The sequence below is a fragment of the Mobula hypostoma genome, unplaced genomic scaffold, assembly GCF_963921235.1.
Source record: "Mobula hypostoma unplaced genomic scaffold, sMobHyp1.1 scaffold_67, whole genome shotgun sequence".
NCBI lineage: Eukaryota > Metazoa > Chordata > Chondrichthyes > Myliobatiformes > Myliobatidae > Mobula > Mobula hypostoma.
In genome coordinates, this window is record NW_026948177.1 from 550462 (window position 1) to 570463 (window position 20002).

Genomic DNA, 20002 nt, shown 5'->3' on the forward strand with positions numbered 1-20002 from the left:
GATATAAGTTACGAACTTTTGAAGAAAAGGAGGAAGTTTAATCCAGTGAAAAAAAACCCTATGGGAGCATGGTTATCAATTTATACTGTGTTATCCTGCAACTTTGAAGATTTTTTTGTCTGGTGGAGAAAAAAGATTTTTTGATGACTACCAGAAAGCAGAGCAGTTTGTGCAAGATTCTCTGAATATTCACCAGATACAAGAACAAACTCAGGAGTGCGAGATAGATTGAAGATGAAGATTGGGTTTAAGAATGGATTTGTTGGATTTTTGAAGCTGGATGAATGTATAAATATAGTATTAATTATATGAGGGGCGTAAGAAAGGTTAATACTGGAGGAAATTAGCTGGGAATAATAGTACTAATTTTGTTTATATATATATAACTTTTTTTTGTTGCGGGGGAGCTGGAAGAAGCACTGATCGATTGCTACGTTAATCATGTGTGCAAGCGTGGCTTTTGCCACGACCCGTAAAATGGAGGGGGTAGTGTTGTGTATCTTTTCATTCACAACATTAGTGGGGGGGTATTTTGTTTTTTCTTTTTTTTTCTATCTTTTTTTCTCTTTTTGCCTGGAAGGTTGGGGGGTGGGGGGACACATAGCATCATGGTGAAGTTTAAAGTGATTCCCCAAGGAACTATGAGAGTTGAGAAGATAAGTAATGTTTTAGATTGGAGTAACTTTGTTAAGAATAATGACTAATTTATTGAATTTTTTGAGTTTTAATGTTAATGGGCTTAATGGACCAGTGAAAAGAAAAAGAATCTTAACATATATTAAAAAAATGAAGATAGATTTAGCTTTTTTACAGGAAACGCACCTAACAGAAACAGAACATCAGAAACTAAAGAGAGATTGGGTGGGTAATGTTGTTGCGGCCTCATTTAATTCAAAAGCGAGGGGAGTAGCAATTTTGATCAATAAAACGTTACCAATTAGGATACAAAATGTAATAACTGATTCTGCGGGGAGATATGTGATTATACATTGTCAACTTTTTTCCGAACTATGGACTTTTATGAATATTTATGCTCCAAATGAAAATGATGCAAAATTTATACAAGAAACTTTTTTGAATTTGGCAGATGCACATGAAAAAATATTAATTGGAGGCGACTTCAATTTTTGCTTAGACCCAGTCTTAGATAGATCAACCAAGGCTGTTATAAAATCGATGGTAGTAAATCTAAATTTATCATTGATGAAAGATTTAAATTTGATTGATATATGGAGAAGAATCAATCCTAAAGAAAGAGACTATTCGTTCTATTCCCATAGACATAAAACTTATTCAAGGATAGATTTTTTTTCTATTATCAATGCATATTCAACACAGAGTGAAAAATATGGAATATAAAGCAAGAATATTATCAGATCATTCTCCTTTATTAATGACAATAATAATGGCTGATAAGGAAGAAGTGGCTTATAGATGGAGATTTAATTCAATATTATTAAAACATCAAGATTTTTGTGATTTTATGAAAAAGCAGATTCAATTTTTTTTGGATACAAATTTTCATTCAGTGGAGGATAAATTTATATTATGGGATGCGATGAAAGCATATCTTAGGGGACAGATAATAAGTTATACGTCTAAAATTAAGAAAGAATATATGGCAGAACTAGATCTATTGGAAAAAGAGATTACAAGAATAGAAAAAGAATCACAAAGATATATGTCAGAAGAAAAACGAAGACAACTTGTCAATAAGAAGTTACAATATAATACACCTCAGACATATAGAACGGAAAAAGCAATTATAAGATCTAAACAAAGGTATTATGAGTTAGGTGAGAGAGCACATAAAATTCTTGCCTGGCAGTTGAACACAGAACAAGCTTCCAAAACAATAAATGCAATTAGAACAAGGGCAAATAAAATATCTTATAAACCTCTTGAAATAAATGAAACCTTTAAAAATTTTTATTCTGAATTATATCAATCAGAATCCCAAAACGATGTTAATGAGATAGAAAGGTTTTTATCACAAGTTTCTCTTCCAAAATTGAATTTGGAAGAACAGAGGGGATTAGATATGCCTTTTACATTAAAAGAAGTTGAAGAAGCTTTAGGATCACTTCAAAGTAATAAATCTCCAGGAGAAGATGGTTTTCCACCTGAATTTTATAAAAAAATTTAAAGATTTATTATTTCCTCTTTTTATGGAACTAATACGTCAAGTAGAAAAAATACATAAACTTCCAGAATCTTTGTCAACAGCGATTGTAATAGTATTGCCAAAAAAGGACAGAGACCCTATGAAACCAACATCATACAGGCCTATTTCTTTATTGAATACGGATTATAAAATAATAGCAAAAATTTTATCGAATAGATTATCTAAATATTTACCAAAATTAATACATATGGATCAAACAGGATTTATTAAAAATAGACAACTGGCAGATAATGTAACTCGGCTACTCAGTATAATTCATTTAGCACAAAAAAGGGATGAGAAGAGTATAGTAGTAGCTTTGGATGCAGAAAAAGCATTTGATAGATTAGAATGGGATTTTTTATTTAAAGTATTAGAAAAATATGGGTTAGGAACATCTTTTATAAATTGGATTAAAACTTTAAATTCTAACCCTAAAGCTAAAGTAGTGACAAACTCTCAAATTTCAACACCATTTCAGCTAAAAAGGTCAACTAGACAAGGTTGTCCACTATCACCTGCTCTATTTGTATTGGCGATAGAGCCATTAGCAGAACTAATTAGATTGGATCCAGATATTATGGGTTTTAGAGTTAACCAAGAGGAATATAAAATTAATCTTTTTGCCGATGATGTTTTGATCTATTTAACAAACCCACAACATTCGTTACATAAATTATCATCTAGATTGGATGAATATGGGAAGGTATCAGGTTACAAAATAAACTGGGATAAAAGTGAAATTTTGTCTCTTACTAAAGGAGACTATAGTCGATGTCGATTAGTAACCCAATTTAGATGGCCGGTAAATGGTATAAAGTATTTAGGTATAAGACTTGATAGTGATGTAAAGAATTTATATAAATTTAATTATTTACCACTATTGAGAAAAATTCAAGAAGATCTTGACAAATGGATGATACTACCAATAACATTAGTAGGTAGAGTCAATGTTGTAAAAATGAATATATTTCCGAGATTACAGTATTTGTTTCAAACATTACCAATACAATTGCCACAGAAATTTTTTCAAGAGTTAAATAAATCTGTGAGAAAATTTCTTTGGAAAGGTAAAATGTCAAGAATATCATTGGAAAAACTGACATATAAATTTATGTTAGGAGGGTTACAACTTCCAAACTTTAAAAATTACTATAAAGCAAATCAACTTAGATTTATTGCATCTTTTTTCGATGATCAAAAACCAGCATGGATTAAAATAGAACTAGACAAGATAAGAGAAAATAAACCTGAAGATTTTATATATAAATGGGAATCTAAATGGATATGGGAAAAGAAAGAATCTCCTATATTAACACACTTGATTGATCTATGGAATAAGATCAATGTTGATAGGGAAATGTTGATAAGGAAACACAGAAATCTCTATTAGCAAGGAGACCTTTGTTTCAAAATAGACTTATTCCTTTTACAATGGACAATCAACTTTTATATAATTGGTACCAAAAAGGGATTAAATTTATAGGAGATTGTTTTGAGCGAGGTATATTGATGTCATTTGAACAATTAAAGGATAAATATAAAATATCTAATAATACTTTCTTTTGCTACTTTCAGTTAAGGGCTTACTTAATAGGTAAGCTGGGTCAAACAATGTTTTTGCCAAAAGCTAATGAAATTGAAATTTTAATTCAAAAAGGGAAAATTAAAAAATTTATTTCTTGTATGTATAATTTGATTCAAGAACAGATAATTAAACAAGGAACCCATAAGTCAAAGCAAAAATGGGAAACAGATCTGAATATTAATATTGATGAAATAAATTGGTCAAGACTTTGTCTGGACAGTATGACAAATACAATAAATGTTCGACTTAGATTAGTACAATATAATTTTTTACACCAATTATATATTACACCACAAAAAATAAATAGATTAAGTTCAAATCTATCTGATAAATGTTTTCGGTGTAATCAAGAAATTGGTACTTTTTTACATTCTACTTGGTCTTGTTTTAAAATTTAACCCTTTTGGATAAATTTAAGAGTCTTATTGGAACAAATTACTGGAATTCAACTTCCACATAACCCTGTATTATTTCTATTAGGTGATATTGAAGGGATAAAACCGAAACTTAAATTGAATAAATATCAGAAAGAATTTATAAAAATTGCATTGGCAGTAGCTAAGAAGACTATAGCAGTTACTTGGAAATCTGATTCGTATTTAAGTATGGATCATTGGAATAATGAAATGACTAGTTCTATTCCACTTGAAAAAATTACTTATAATTTAAGAGATAATTATCTAACATTCTTGAATATTTGGCGCCCTTATTTACAAAAGATAGGATGTCATATTTAAGTGCTCCGACAAAGAATTTGGTTACTTGGGGAAAATAACGAATAATTATACCAAATTTATTTTGAATCCCATGGAGCATGTGGAAACCTTCCAATACCCAGGCGGCTCTTCTTTTTTTTTCTTTCTTTCTCTTAGGTAGGACTATATAAATGGGGGGGAGGGTTAAGGGGAGATGGGTTGATTTTATCTTTTCATGTATTCTTTTTGAAAATTCAATAAAAATTATATTAAAAAAAAGAAATCTGATGGCAGAGGGGAAGAAGCTATTCCTGAATTGTTGAGTGTGTGCCTTCAGGCTCCTGTTTCCCCTTGTTACTGGTGTCACGAGCAGTTATGCTGTAAGGAAGGTGAGGACACATCAAGGTTGCAGGATCTTCATGTTGGAAACCTGCTAGACCAGCCCAAAGTCCATCCTGTCCTTTAAATGAGGCAAGAGAGGACATAGGGCAAGCTGTATTTTCCAGTGCTCAAGATATAATAAAATATGGTACATACATAGACTATGATATTGGCATGATACCAGGGTACAGATTGCTGTAATTGCAATGACAGAATGATTCATTGGCTTTAGAAAATCATTTGAAAATAGTTGCAAGTGCTAAAGTTGTGCATCTGTTGGGGTGTAAGTTCATCAATTGCAGTCAACACAAACCTGCAAAGGGATGTTATCCTCAACAATACTAACTCATTGTCTTTTGAGAAAGCCAATCGGGTGGATTGATGGTGATACTTGATGCACAGATTCTGACTGATTGTTGCCCATGGTATCCAAGGGGAAATAGCACAATAGAAATGTAAGTGAATGAAAGCAACATACATCAAAGTTGCTGGTGAACGCAGCAGGCCAAGCAGCATCTATAGGAAGAGGCGCAGTCGACGTTTCAGGCCGAGACCCTTCGTCAGGACTGACGTTTCAGGCCGAGACCCTTCGTCAGGACTTTTTAAGTGAATGAAAGGATGCTTCAGCTGGTGTTCTGCATGTCTCAGGAACTCACTGGTCCTTTACTTCATGTCGTTAATATGAAAAATGCAGCTAACAGGTTTTCTGGTACCAACAACGTTCTTTGTTTTGAAGAATAAAGGCCTGCAGGAAAACACTATGGAAAGTTTAGATGGGAACACAAGCAGCAAACAGAAATATTCCTGGAGAAATCCGATAAAATCAGCACAGAGATATTCATACAAGGTGAGGCAACATGGAATAACTGAAGCACAGCAAGAAATGTGGAGGGACAGAGGATCTTGAATACATTTAATCCTGCAGTCTGCAGTCTTGCTGCTCCAAGAGAACAGAACCCATGGGAGAAAGGGAAGGGGGAGGAGCACCAGAAGGTAATAGGCAGGTAAAGAGGTAAGATCAGAGACAGAAATAGGAATGGGTAAATGGTGAAAGGGAAGTAATTATGGAAGTCAAAGTGTGGATCCAATGGAGGATAAAGTGGGATAGAGTGTAAACAATCTCAGCAAGGTAGGTCTCTGAAGAGAAGTGTTTGAAGAGCATAGCTTCCCTTTGCACAGCAGGGGACTGGAGACATTTGGCATTACAATAATGCTAATGAAGGATTCAAGGGTAACAGTTACTGTACTTATCTGTAACTGCTGGTCCATTTCTGTATAGAAATAGCATTTCTGTGTTCAAATTTCTAAACAGTGTGTGGTGCCAGAGCCAGGCTGTTCTCCTTGTGCATAAGTAAATGAAAACTGATTGAGGAGTTAATTGGTGATGAGAAAGCCACTATCCAGGCTAAGCAGATAAGTAAGTGAAAGACTACCGAGATTCACAGGTATTCAGAGACATTCACGAGTCTTGAAATCATATTGTGGTGAAGCACAGCTGTAAATGCTCTGCTACTTCAATATTCAATTCCATTGAATATTGAGGGACTTGACCTTGTTTTACAACACCTGCATGTTTTTCCAGTGCAGAGAAAGTCAGTGTGGAGTCTTTGCTGATGATTTGGGAATCCCCTGTGCTCTAGTTTCTTCCCTCATGCCAATGAACCGCAAGTATAGGAAATGGATATTGTAAATTCCCCATCATTCCATGCTGATGGGAAACAAGCACAGGGGAACTCTTAGGAAACTATGAAAAATAAAAAGTTGCAGGGTTACAATGAAATAAGCAAGAGAAGGATAACGTAGAACACTGAAGGCTAGCATTAACACGATGGGAGGAATGGCCTATGTCATTCCCTGAAGGTGCAGTCGGTTTAGGAACAGTTTCTTGCCTTCTGCCATATGAGTTTTAAATGGACCTTGAATCCATGAACACTACCTCACTACTTTTTAAATATATATTGTTCCTGTTTTTGCACTCTTTGATCATTTAATTATGTATATACATACTACTGGAATTGACTGATTCTTTTATTTTTTTTACTTTCTATATTGTCCTGTTCTGCTGCTGCTAAGTTGACAAATTTCACGACACATGCTGGAGATAATAAACTAGATTGTGATTCTGACATGACATGTACAGAATGAAATTTTTCGGTGTTCATGCTGGAACTATGAGTCACTCCACCAAAGAAAAGATGCAATGGTAAAACTGAATGTGCAGAATCCACATACGAGGAAGCACTCTCTTGCTTGGATTTTAGACTTACCTGTAACAAATTATGACAGTGTAATTGTAAGGATCCAGCCACATATGCAGACAACCTGCTGCATCAAACTGCACATGCTAACAACAGGAATTCTGCAGATGCTGGAAGTTCAAGCAACATACATCAAAGTTGCTGGTGAACGCAGCAGGCCAGGCAGCATCTCTAGGAAGAGGTACAGTCGACGTTTCAGGCCGAGACCCTTCGTCAGAACTAACTGAAGGAAGAGTGAGTAAGAGATTTGAAAGTGGGAGGGGAGGGAGAGATCCAAAATGATAGGAGAAGACAGGAGGGGGAGGGATGGAGCCAAGAGCTGGACAGGTGATTGGCAAAAGGGATACGAGAGGATCATGGGACAGGAGGTCTGGGGAGAAAGACGGGGGGGGGGTACCCAGAGGATGGGCAAGGGGTATATTCAGAGGGACAGAGGAAGAAAAAGGAGAGTGAGAGAAAGAATGTGTGTATAAAAATAAATAATGGCTGGGGTACGAGGGGGAGGTGGGGCATTAGCAGAAGTTAGAGAAGTCGATCTTCATGCCATCAGGTTGGAGGCTACCCAGACGGAATATAAGGTGTTGTTCTTCCACTCTGAGTGTGGCTTCATCTTTACAGTAGAGGAGGCCGTGGATAGACATGTCAGAATGGGAATGGGATGTGCAATTAAAATGTGTGGCCACTGGGAGATCCTGCTTTCTCTGGCGGACAGAGGGTAGGTGTTCAGCGAAACAGTCTCCCAGTCTGCATCGGGTCTCGCCAATATATAGAAGGCCACATCAGGAGCAGCGGACATAGTATGTCACCCCAGCCGACTCATAGGTGAAGTGTCGCCTCACCTGGAAGGACTGTCTGGGGCCCTGAATCAACGACTGCATTGGCGCTGCTTCCTGCACACATGCTGAGCTCGTTGACGTTATTAACTTTGCCTCCAACTTTCAACCTGCCCTCAAGTTTACCTGGTCCATTTCCGACACCTCCCTCCCCTTTCTAGATCTTTCTGTCTCTGTCTCTGGAGAAAGCTTATCCACTGAGGTCTGCTATAAGCCTACTGACTCTCACAGCTATCTGGACTATTCCTCTTCTCACCCTGTCTCTTGCAAAAATGCCATCCCCTTCTCACAATTCCTCCGTCTCCGCCGCATCTGCTCTCAGGATGAGGCTTTTCATTCAAGGATGAGGATCAAAGATGTCCTCCTTTTTTAAAGAAAGGGCTTCCCTTCCTGCACTATCAACTCTGCTCTCAAACGCATCTCCCCCATTTCACGTACATCTACTCTCACTCCATCCTCCCGCCACCCCACTAGGAATAGGGTTCCCCTGGTCCTCACCTACCACCCCACCAGTCTCTGGGTCCAACATATTATTCTCCGTAACTTCCACCACCTCCAACGGGATCCCACCACTAAGCACATCTTTCCCTCCCCCCCTCTCTGCTTTCCGCAGGGATTGCTTCCTACGCGACTCCCTTGTCCGTTCGTCCCCCCCATCCCTCCCCACTGATCTCCCTCCTGGCACTTATCCTTGTAAGCGGAACAAGTGCTACACATGCTCTTACACTTCCTCCCTTACCACCATTCAGGGCCCCAGACAGTCCTTCCAGGTGAGGCGACACTTCACCTGTGAGTCGGCTGGGGTGATATACTGCGTCCGGTGCTCCCGATGTGGCCTTCTATATATTGGCGAGACCCGACACAGACTGGGAGACCGCTTTGCTGAACACCTGCCCTCTGTCCGCCAGAGAAAGCAGGGTCAGGTCACAGATCTCTCAGTGGGTGAGCATCTGGGGGACAGTGACCACCTCTCCCTGGCCTTTATAATTATCATGGAAAAGGATAGAATCAAAGAGGACAGGAAAGTTTTTAATTGGGGAAAGGCAAATTATGAGGCGAGAAGGCTAGAATTTACGGGTGTGAATTGGAATGATGTTTTTGCAGGGAAATGTACTATGGACATGTGGTTGATGTTTAGAGATCTCTTGCGGGATGTAAGGGATAAATTTGTCCCGGTGAGGAAGATAAAGAATGGTAGGGTGAAGGAACCATAGGTGACAAGTGAGGTGGAAAATCTAGTCAGGAGGAAGAAGGCAGCATACATGAGGTTTAGGAAGCAAGGATCAGATGGGTCTATTGAGGAATATAGGGAAGCAAGAAAGGAGCTTAAGAAGGGGCTGAGAAGAGCAAGAAGGGGGCATGAGAAGGTCTTGGCGAGTAGGGTAAAGGAAAACCACAAGGCATTCTTCAATTATGTGAAGAAAAAAAGGATGACAGGAGTGAAGGTAGGACCGATTAGAGATAAAGGTGGGAAGATGTGCCTGGAGGCTGTGGAAGTGAGCGAGGTCCTCAATAAATACTTCTCTTCGGTATTCATCAATGAGAGGGAACTTGATGATGGTGAGGACAATATGAGTGAGGTTGATGTTCTGGAGCATGCTGATATTAAGGGAGAGGTGGTGTTGGAGTTGTTAAAATACATTAGGACAGATAAGTCCCCGGGGCCTGACGGAATATTCCCCAGGCTGCTCCACGAGGCGAGAGAAGAGATTGCTGAGCCTCTGGCTAGGATCTTTATGTCCTCGTTGTCCACAGGAATGGTACCGGAGGATTGGAGGGAGGCGAATGTTGTTCCCTTGTTCAAAAAAGGTAGTAGGGATAGTCTGTGTAATTATAGACCAGTGAGCCTTACGTCTGTGGTGGGAAAGCTGTAGGAAAAGATTCTTAGAGATAGGATCTATAGGCATTTAGAGAATCATGGTCTGATCAGGGACAGTCAGCATGGCTTTGTGAAGGGCAGATCGTGTCTAACAAGCCTGATAGAGTTCTTTGAGGAGGTGACCAGGCATATAGATGAGGGTAGTGCAGTGGATGTGATCTATGTGGATTTTAGTAAGGCATTTGACAAGGTTCCATATGGTAGGCTTATTCAGAAAGTTAGAAGGCATGGGATCCAGGGAAGTTTGGCCAGGTGGATTCAGAATTGGCTTGCCTGCTGAAGGCAGAGGGTCGTGGTGGAGGGAGTACATTCAGATTGGAGGATTGTGACTAGTGGTGTCCCACAAGGATCTGTTCTGGAACCTCTACTGTTCGTGATTTTTATTAACGACCTGGATGTAGGGGGTAGAAGGGTGGGTTGGCAAGTTTGCAGACGACACAAAGGTTGGTGGTGTTGTAGATAGTGTAGAGGATTATCAAAGATTGCAGAGAGACATTGATAGGATGCAGAAGTGGGCTGAGAAGTGACAGATGGAGTCCAACCCGGAGAAGTGTGAGGTGGTACACTTTGGAAGGACAAACTCCAAGGCAGAGTACAAAGTAAATGGCAGGATACTTGGTAGTGTGGAGGAGCAGAGGGATCTCGGGGTACATGTCCACAGATCCCTGAAAGTTGCCTCACAGGTGGATAGGGTAGTTAAGAAAGCTTATGGGGTGTTAGCTTTCATAAGTCGAGGGATAGAGTTTAAGAGTCGCGATGTAATGATGCAGCTCTATAAAACTCTGGTTAGGCCACACTTGGAGTATTGTGTCCAGTTCTGGTTACCTCACTATAGGAAGGATGTGGAAGCATTGGAAAGGGTACAGAGGAGATTTACCAGGATGCCTCCTGGTTTAGAAAGTATGCATTATGATCAGAGATTAAGGGAGCTAGGGCTTTACTCTTTGGAGAGCAGGAGGATGAGAGGAGACATGATAGAGATGTACAAGATAATAAGAGGAATAGATAGAGTGGATAGCAGGCACCTCATCACCGGGGCACCACTGCTCAGTACAAGAGGACATGGCTTTAAGGTAAGGGGTGGGAAGTTCAAGGAGGATATTAGAGGAAGGTTTTTTACTCAGAGAGTGGTTGGTGCATGGAATGCACTGCCTGAGTCAGTGGTGGAGGCAGATACACTAGTGAAGTTTAAGAGACTACTAGACAGGTGTATGGAGGAATCTAAGGTGGGGGCTTATATGGGAGGCAGGGTTTGAGGGTCAGCACAACATTGTGGGCCGAAGGGCCTGTACTGTGCTGTACTATCTGTTATATTCCGTCTGGATAGCCTCCAACCTGATGGCATGAACATCGACTTCTCTAACTTCCGCTAATGCCCCACCTCCCCCTCGTACCCCATCTGTTATTTATTTTTATACACATTCTTTCTCTCACTCTCCTTTTTCTCCCTCTGTCCCTTGCCCATCCTCTGGGTTCCCCCCTCCCCTTTGTCTTTCTCCGCAGACCTCCTGTCCCATGATCCTCTCATATCCCCTTTGCCAATCACCTGTCCAGCTCTTGGCTCCATCCCTCCCCCTCCTGTCTTCTCCTATCATTTTGGATCTCCCCCTCCCCCTCCCACTTTCAAACCTCTTACTAGCTCATCCTTCAGTTAGGCCTGATGAAGGGTCTCGGCCTGAAACGTCGACTGTACCTCTTCCTAGAGATGCTGCCTGGCCTGCTGCGTTCACCAGCAACTTTGAAACTGTACATGCTGGGCAGTTTGCTTCAGAGGGATGTATGGGGCAGAGTCCATTACGGGTACTGATAACTCAGGATATCACAGAATTTCCCCTCACCCCTTACACCTCTGTGTGAATGAGAACAGTGACATACCTGTGCAGTACACCGTGTGATTACTAGGTGTTGGCTTCAGCAGATACACAAAGTAGCCAATGCAATTTTTGATCTTAATGTCCAGACAAGCATTGCTGTTTTGACTCGTGCCCTGTCCACTCACAACAGATTCAGGATTTGTGTTTCCATTCTCGGTGAAGCAAACCCTTCTCATCACCTCCCCCTCTGCCACAGCGGGATGGGAACCTGGAATAAGGTTAATACAAGTTTAATTATTATTCAACCATCCATGAATACAGCCAAAAAAAACAATGTTACTCCATGGCCAATGTGAAAAAAACAACAGTAATACACAGCACAAGGCACATATAACATACATCAGATAACAATTGAACATACAATCACTCAATAATATAATATAGCCCAATTCCCCGAGCCCATGAATGTGTTGGCAAGAGCAAGTCCACAGCAATATGCAGTCGAACCCAATCCAGCTCATCTTCCACTGAGTGGTCACTAGAGGGCAGCACCGATGCCAACATGGCTGCAACGTCACACCGTCTCCGGCACTGACTCCATTGTCTCTCTCCTGGACGGCTGCAAACAGGCGACACCACAGCATGATGCCCGGTCCTCACTACAGTTGATCCCACCAATAAACCAGTGAACCAGACATCCAGCATTCCATATTACCAATGTCCAACAGGGCCTTGCGATCATAGGAGAAACAAGTAAAACTCTATCACATTCTGTCAGACTGCACAACACCTTCGCAAACCAACTCTAACGGCAACACGGACCCCGACAAGTCTAGTTCCTCCACCAAGGAGCAACACGCTGATGGAGTAGACCTGCAGTACTTGAAGAAATTCTTAATGTCCAGCTTGTGAATGAAAGAAAAGATGTTTTAAAAAAGACAGATTTTATTGGCTCTGCATCTGTGTGTGCTGCCATCTTACCAGATGGCAAACATAGTAAATTGTGCCCAGCCCCATCGGAAATGTGAATGTGGACCATTTTAATGCAGTGTTTCAGATTCACCCATGATCTGCTCTGGCCTCTGTCAATAGCAAACTGTTACCACCCCACCCTGCAATCCAAACTCGCTGCTACAGATCCAGGTCTCTGAGACAAGCCCCTGCTGGTGAGAGCCTGTGGGCCCAGGGCCTGGACTAGAAACTCCAGCATCACCCCTGATGCACAAGAGACAGCTGGTGAAGATGCACCACCAGGCCAAATGATCACATTTCAAACAAAACATTGTTTCACAGAGAGATGCTCACACGTTCAACACTTATTGCAGTTAACCATAATACCAAAATAAACATGATTAGTTCACTGTCTAAAGCTGGCTCCAGCTGCTAAGGGTTTGTGGTTCTTCAGGTGCTAAGGCCTTGTAGTTCTCCAGGTGTACCCTGGCGGTCAGGGAAGTTTTGGAAGATGCAGCAAGACAAGGGTTAAGGTAGTGTTCAGGCAAAGGTAGTTTATGCAACGTGCAGAAAATGCTGGAGAAACTCAGCAGCCCAGGCAGCATCTATGGAAAAGCGTAAGTGATTCAGGCCGAGAATTTTCATCAGGACTGGGGAAATGAAAGATGAGAAGACAGAACGGTAAGGTGGGGGAAGGGAGGAAGAAGTACAAGGTGGTAGGTGATCGGTAAAACCGGGAGAGGGGGAGGGTTGAAGTAAGGAGCTGGGAAGTTGATTGCTTAAAGAGATAAAGGGCTGGAGAAAGGGGAATCTGACAGGAGAGGGCAGAAGCCCATTGAAGAAAGGGAAGGGGGAGGAGCACCAGAAGGTAATGGGCAGGTAAGGAGTTGAGATGAGAGAGGAAAACAGCAATGGGTGAATGGTGAAAGAGGGAGCAATTAAGGAAGTTAAAGTGTAGAGCCAACGGAGGATAAAGTGGGATAGAGCAAGATGAGTCTCTGAAGAGAAGTCTTTGAAGAGCGTAGCTTCACTTGGCACAGCAGGGGACTGGAGCCATTTGTCATTACAAGAATGCAAATGAAGGATTCTAGGGTAACAGTTACTGTATATTAATTCTGAGTATCATGGGTCTTTTATGGGTGGGCACGTGGCCAAGTCGTTAAGGCATTCGACTAGCAATCTGAAGGTCGTGAGTTCGAGCCCCAGCCCAGGCAGCGTGTTGTGTCCTTGAGCAAGGCACTTAATCACACATTGCTGTGCGATGACACTGGTGCCAAGCTGTATGGGTCCTAATGCCTTTCCCTTGGACAAGATCAGTGTCGTGGAGAGGAGAGACTTGCAGCATGGGCAACTGCCGGTCTTCCATACAACCTTACCCAGTCCTGCACCCTGGAGAGCGAAGACTTTCCAGGTGCAGATCCATGGTCTCGCAAGACTAACAGACGCCTTTTTTTTAATGTATTGGTTATATTGATGATTAGTATCAGTATTATTGTTGTGCGATTCGAGATTCATCATGCAAATAGGGGTTTGATCAAACACAATGTTACCAATTGGTCAATATCTGTAACCACTAGTCAATTTCCATACAGAAATGGTATTTCTGTGTTCGAACTTCAGAACAGTGGTGTGCATAAGTAAATGAAGTGTGATTGAGGAGTAAACAGCGACAAAGCCACTACCCAGGCTAACCAGATAAGAAACTCAAAGACTATCGAGATTCACTGATACTCAGAGACATTCACTGGTCTTGAAACCATATTGTGGTGAAGGACAACAATAAAGTTCTGGTACTACTCAATATTGAGGGACTTAAACTTCTTTACAACCTCTCAATGATTCTCCAGTGCAGATTTGAAATGTGAGGGACCTCCACTTATCACAAAGTAAAGAAATAAATTTTTATTCTATTTTTACTTACAACATACCCTGACCATACTTACTGCAAATATTATAAATATACGTGTTTCTGTACTTGAGAAAACATTTTACATCTAATCTTAAAATTCAAACAATTCAAATATAAATTTAACAAAAACAAATTGGAACACAAAGATTAAGAAAGCACAAATTAAAGACAGATAATCAGCAATGAAAAGCTGAATTTACACAATTTGAAATAGAAACAGCATCACTTTCAGTAACTCTATTAGTTCATGATCTCTGGGTGCCCTGAGACAGGCCGGGCTGTTTGGGAACTGCTCCTCCACGGCAAGCAATGGAGATACAAAATCTTTCCTGGGTGTGATCTGGAGCGATGTTAAAGCTCAAAGGTCAAAGTACATTTAATAGCAAAATATGCATACTATAGACAACTGTGAGATTTGTCTCCCTACAGCCAATCCCAAATAATAGAAAAAACTATAGAACCAGTTTTTTAAAAAAATATAGTCAACCATCCGATGTTACAAACAATAAAAGTAAGAAGATGGCTTTCTGAACTGAAGTTTACAAAAGTGAATCCACAGCTGAATCAGGAACCCAGTTGTTCCAGTCCGTAGCCTCAGTGTGGTCAGCAGGCAGACCCACAACACCACTGCCAGAGAAGAACAGGAAGGTGGCACTCCACTGTCAGACTCCATGAGGATTCAAAACTAGTGTATGGTTTGTGTGACTGTGGGATGCATCTTTCAGAGACGTGGAGATCAGTGTCCTTGCTTAGGGTCTTGTGCAGAGATCTGGGTCATCACTCTGACCCTCCTCTCAGGAAAACTAAGCCCTACTGTTGTGAACTCCGAGCTTACCTTCCAACCAGCCTTGTCTCTTCCTGCAGCAACAACCCTGTGGAACTGCTGTCTCGGGGAGTTTCCATCTGCCAGAACTGAAATAACAATTGGAGAATGGATTCCTAAATGAGGCAGAGTATTCACTTTGAGAATTGAACCCTATCCTCACCCTGTCTGCTTTCAACCTTCCCCCATGCCATCTAATTTTCTTTTTTAATTCTCCATCCCTATTTTCCATTTCTCCCTCCAGGTCACTCACTCACTGTGCAGAATGTGTCAGCCCTCTTATCCCTACAGTTGCCCGCTGCCCCATTGTGACGACCGACAATCTGGTCTTCCAGCAATTCCCCTTCCCACACCCTTCAATCTCCCTTCATGCTGGGTTTGAAGTCATTATTCCCTCATTACCTGCTGAATCTGTACCATCCTTGCTCAAGACTTTTGTCGGACATACATTCTCCACTCGTGCTGGGAGAATTCATTCTTCTCCAGGACTGATCCAAGATGCTGTAGTTTACACACGGATCACCCAGTGCGGAACCTGTAACTGAGGGACAGGGTGGCAATGATTAGTTTTTTAGGGTCACCTGATATCACACAACATCTTATTCACCCAGCCCACTTCCACCATCCCCACAGGACAAGCAACAGTCTTGTTCTCCAATCAGTGATCAATCCCACAAATGAATGGTGGAAACTTTGCCTCATTCCACAACTTGGCTCCATTGCACTTGGTCCATCACACCCACAAACTCACACCAGTGATGAACTGATGGGGAACAGGAAGAGCAGCCCCAGCCATTCACCCTGGGTGTACTGGAGAACGTTAGTCAACTGCACTCAGAGTTGTGGTAATGCAGGAAGCACTGTCATCAATTTCAGCTGAAATGGTCGCCTGCATTCTGCACTCTGATGCCGATCAAAGTCCTGAGGACCATGTCACCACTTCCCATCACCATTCCCCAGTGTTATCCTCATTCCCAGCTACACTCTCCCCCAGCGCTCTCTCCCCTGTAACAAGTGCCATCCACACTCTTCCTCTCACCCATCAGCCCACCTCTGTTCCCTGCCACACTCCTGCAACCTCTCCTCAATCCTGTCCATTGCTCTGCTACTCTTCTCTGTCTCTCCTCCATTCAGTACCACCATTCCAGTGCCTCTCTGCTATTCTCAGATTTTATGATTATGAGGACCCGCAGTTCCCCTTTTATTGTCATTTAGTAATGCATGCATTAAGAAATGATAAAAATGTTTCTCCAGAATGATATCACGAAAACATTTTATTTATTTATGTTTCCATTTTTATTTTTTTGATACAGTGTGGACAGGCCCTTCCAGCCCTTCGTTCTGCATCAGCCAGAATCTCTCAATTTAACCCGATCCCAACTGTGGGACAATTTACAATGACCAATCGGTACATCTTTGGACCGTGGGAGGAATCTGGAGCACCCAAGGAAACCCATGCTGTCACAGGGAGAACGTACAAACTCCTTGCAGGCAACATAAGACCATAAGATACAGGAGCAGAATCAGGCCATTCAGCCCATCAAGTCTGCTCTGCCGTTGCATCCCGGAGCTCCTCTCACCATATCCTTTGACGCCCTGATCAATCAGGAAACTATCAACTTCTGCAGTCTGTGGCACAGCATTCTTCAGATCCACCATTGTCTGGCTAAAAAAATCCTCCTTACTTCTGTTCTCAATTTTGAACTGTGCCCTCTAGATCTGGATGCATCCACGGAGGAAACATCTTCTCCACATCCACCCTATCTGGTCCTTTCAACACTCGGCAGGTTTTATTGAGATTCCCCTGCATTCTTCTAAATTCCAGTGACAACAGGCCCAAAGCTGCCAAATGCTCCTCGTATGTTAACCCCTTCATTCCTGGAATCATTCTGGTGAACCTTGCTCAACCTGGGTTAAAGGTACTGTAAAGTGTTGTGCTATCCATTGTTAGCGGGCTGTTAATCGCACATGATTGTCATTATCACCATCCCCCTATCACCTCAGCACTTAGACCTCCCATTTCTTCCCTTCCCCCTGGGAAGGCTAATGAACCAATTTTAAACCCGGTTATCTCTCATATTTGCCACCTTCTGCTTGTAACCACATTTCACCTGGTGCTTTTTTTTTAAAAATATGTAGATTAAAAAGCCACCATATACTGTTCTGGTATATGGCCGAGTGATATGGATGTTCGGAAAGCAAACTGTAATCTATGCAGCATTGATGAGAATGGGTCAGCACATTCTTAATGGACCGAAAGGCTGGTGTCCCTGCAACAATCATCTATAACTCATCAACATAATTAGTGTTCAAATGCACCTTGACGATCTACCACCCCACAAATAAGAGATTTTAAAAATCAGTCCTGAAACAGTAAAATAAAGCACAGATAAACACTGCCAGTGATATCACCATAGCCCCTGTCTCAGTGGATGTGATCAGTGGTGGGGGAGTCTAGAACAGAGGGCACAGCCTCAGAATAGCCATTTGGCAAATGGTACCATAGCATTAAGGTCAGGACCAACAGGCTGCGGGACAGCTTTTTATATCAGGTCATCAGTTTTACCAATACACATTGATCTGATTGGATATCTGACCGACACTGATCTGAATGTACATACATGTATACACAACGTTTAGGTATACAATCCTCACAAAAGGCTGGAGGAACTAAGCAGGCTGGGCAACGTCTATGGAAACAAAGTACAGTCGATGTTTTCCCCATCCCCTTTTCCCTCTCTCCTTGCCTGCTCATCACCTCCCTCTGATGCTTCTCCTCTTTTCATTCTTCCATGGCCTTCTGTTCTCTCCTGTTAGACTCCCACTTCTCCAGCCGTGTAACTCTTCCATCTATCAAGTTCCCAGCTCTTTCCTTCATCACTCCCCTTATGACCTTGTGTTTATCTCTCTCCCCTCCACCCACTTTTTAAATCTACTTATCTATTTTTCTCCAGTCCTGTTAAAGGGTGTCAGCCTGAAATGTCGACTGTACTCTTTTCCACAGATGCTGCCTGACCCACTGAGTTCCTCCAGCATTTTGTGTGTGGTCCTTAGACTTCTGGCATCTGCAGATTTTCTCTTGTTTGAAATACGCAATGCTATTGTTGGGCAATATCCTCCCACATTTCCCTTCTTTATAGCTTGTACATTGCGCTGAAGATGCAACATAAAGGTGTTTAGTCCCTTGGATGTAAGAAATAAAATAACTACAAATACAATATGTCCATTTAGAATGGAGATGAGGAGGAATTTCTTTAGCCAGAGGTGCAATTCATTGGCACAGTAGGGTGTGGAGGCCAAGTCATTGGGTATATTTAAGGCAGAGGTTGATAGATTATGGACCTGAAGGCTGGAGATTGGAGCTGAGAGTGAAATGGATCAGCCATGTTGAAATGGCAGAGCAGACTCGATGGGACAAATGGCCTATTTGTCCTCCTATATCTTACGGTCTTATGGTGTCCACTAAACTCAAAGAACAGCCTCTGTTTCAGCTCCCATTCTGTGTGTTGACTCTGACAATCATCTTCCACACCAGAAAAAAAGACCTGCATTCAGGTTTTGTATTTCAATGTGGAAAGCCCTGCAGGGAATAGCCACCCTCTCCTAGTTTAGCTGTTAGTGTACACAGATATCAGGATAAATTCCCAGCCTCTTAATAGTCATTCTTCATTGATGTTTTCTGCTGGAGTGCTTGGTGTGCTTTACTGTGTTCAACACAGTTCAATAAAACTGCTGTAACTCAGCTTCATTTAAATTTTCACGATGTTTCAATACCTGAAGCTTTCAGACAAACTGAAAAAGGAAAGAGACAGTACACTGTTAAGGGCAAGATCCTCAGCATTGTTGCTGAGCAGAGGGATCTTGGTTTGTACCTCCTTGAAACTGGCTACACAGGTCGATAATGTGGTTGAGGTGGCTTATGGAATGCCTGTTTTTATTGGTCAAGGCATTGAGTTCAGACACAGCATCTTGTTTCATTCTGGAGGTCAGGGAAAACTAAGTGAGCTGATCACTGATGGCTAATTGGAAAATTCAGGCCACTCTGGCTGTTGAAAGATTTGGATGGCCCAGTAATTCACTGTTTCACACAGACACACAGATGTACAGAGCCGATATGAAGACAGACATACCTGTACAATACACACTGTATAAACCAGGTGTCGGCTTCAACTCGTACACAAAGTAAGCTGTGCAATTTTTGATCCTGATGTCCATTTGCTTGGTGCAAGTCTTTCTCTGCGGGTTGTCTTTAACCCAGTTGAAACAGATAGTGCGGGTCACTTCGCCATCTCCCACATCGGGATGGGAACCTGGAATGAGGTTTATGAACACCGTAAAATGAACCCACTCCCACATCGGGATGGGGACCTGGAATAAGGGTTACAATCACGATAAAATGAATCTGCTCCCATGGTACAGCCGGGAATGATGTCAGTACCTGCCAAAGCACTGTGGTTCACAACCCAAGGACCGTTCCATTCTCAGTCAAAAGTTCACATTCCACTCCCCTCAATCCATGTACCCTGAGGTCACTTCATGCTGGTAATGTCCTCGGACAGGGGCTCCCAACCTGAGGGCCATAGACCCCCCTCAGGCAGCCGTGTAGGTCAGGACATTGGATGTATTTAAGGTGGAGCTTGCAAGATTCTTGACTAGCCATGGCATCAGATGTTACGGGGAGAAGGCCGGGGAGTGGGGCAGAGGAGG

General features: G+C 41.9%; 1 protein-coding gene across 1 annotated transcript in view; it reads right to left on the minus strand.

Annotated features, from left to right (window-relative positions):
• Positions 1-20002, minus strand: part of LOC134341447 (uncharacterized) — a 54895-nt gene that overhangs the window by 26857 nt on the left and 8036 nt on the right. The window contains exons 5-8 of the mRNA XM_063039302.1: positions 19426-19605; positions 15698-15836; positions 15308-15384; positions 11674-11880 (exon numbers count right to left, since the gene is read on the minus strand). Coding sequence (XP_062895372.1) covers positions 11674-11880; positions 15308-15384; positions 15698-15836; positions 19426-19605 — 603 coding nt within the window. The remainder of the gene's footprint in view (positions 1-11673; positions 11881-15307; positions 15385-15697; positions 15837-19425; positions 19606-20002) is intronic.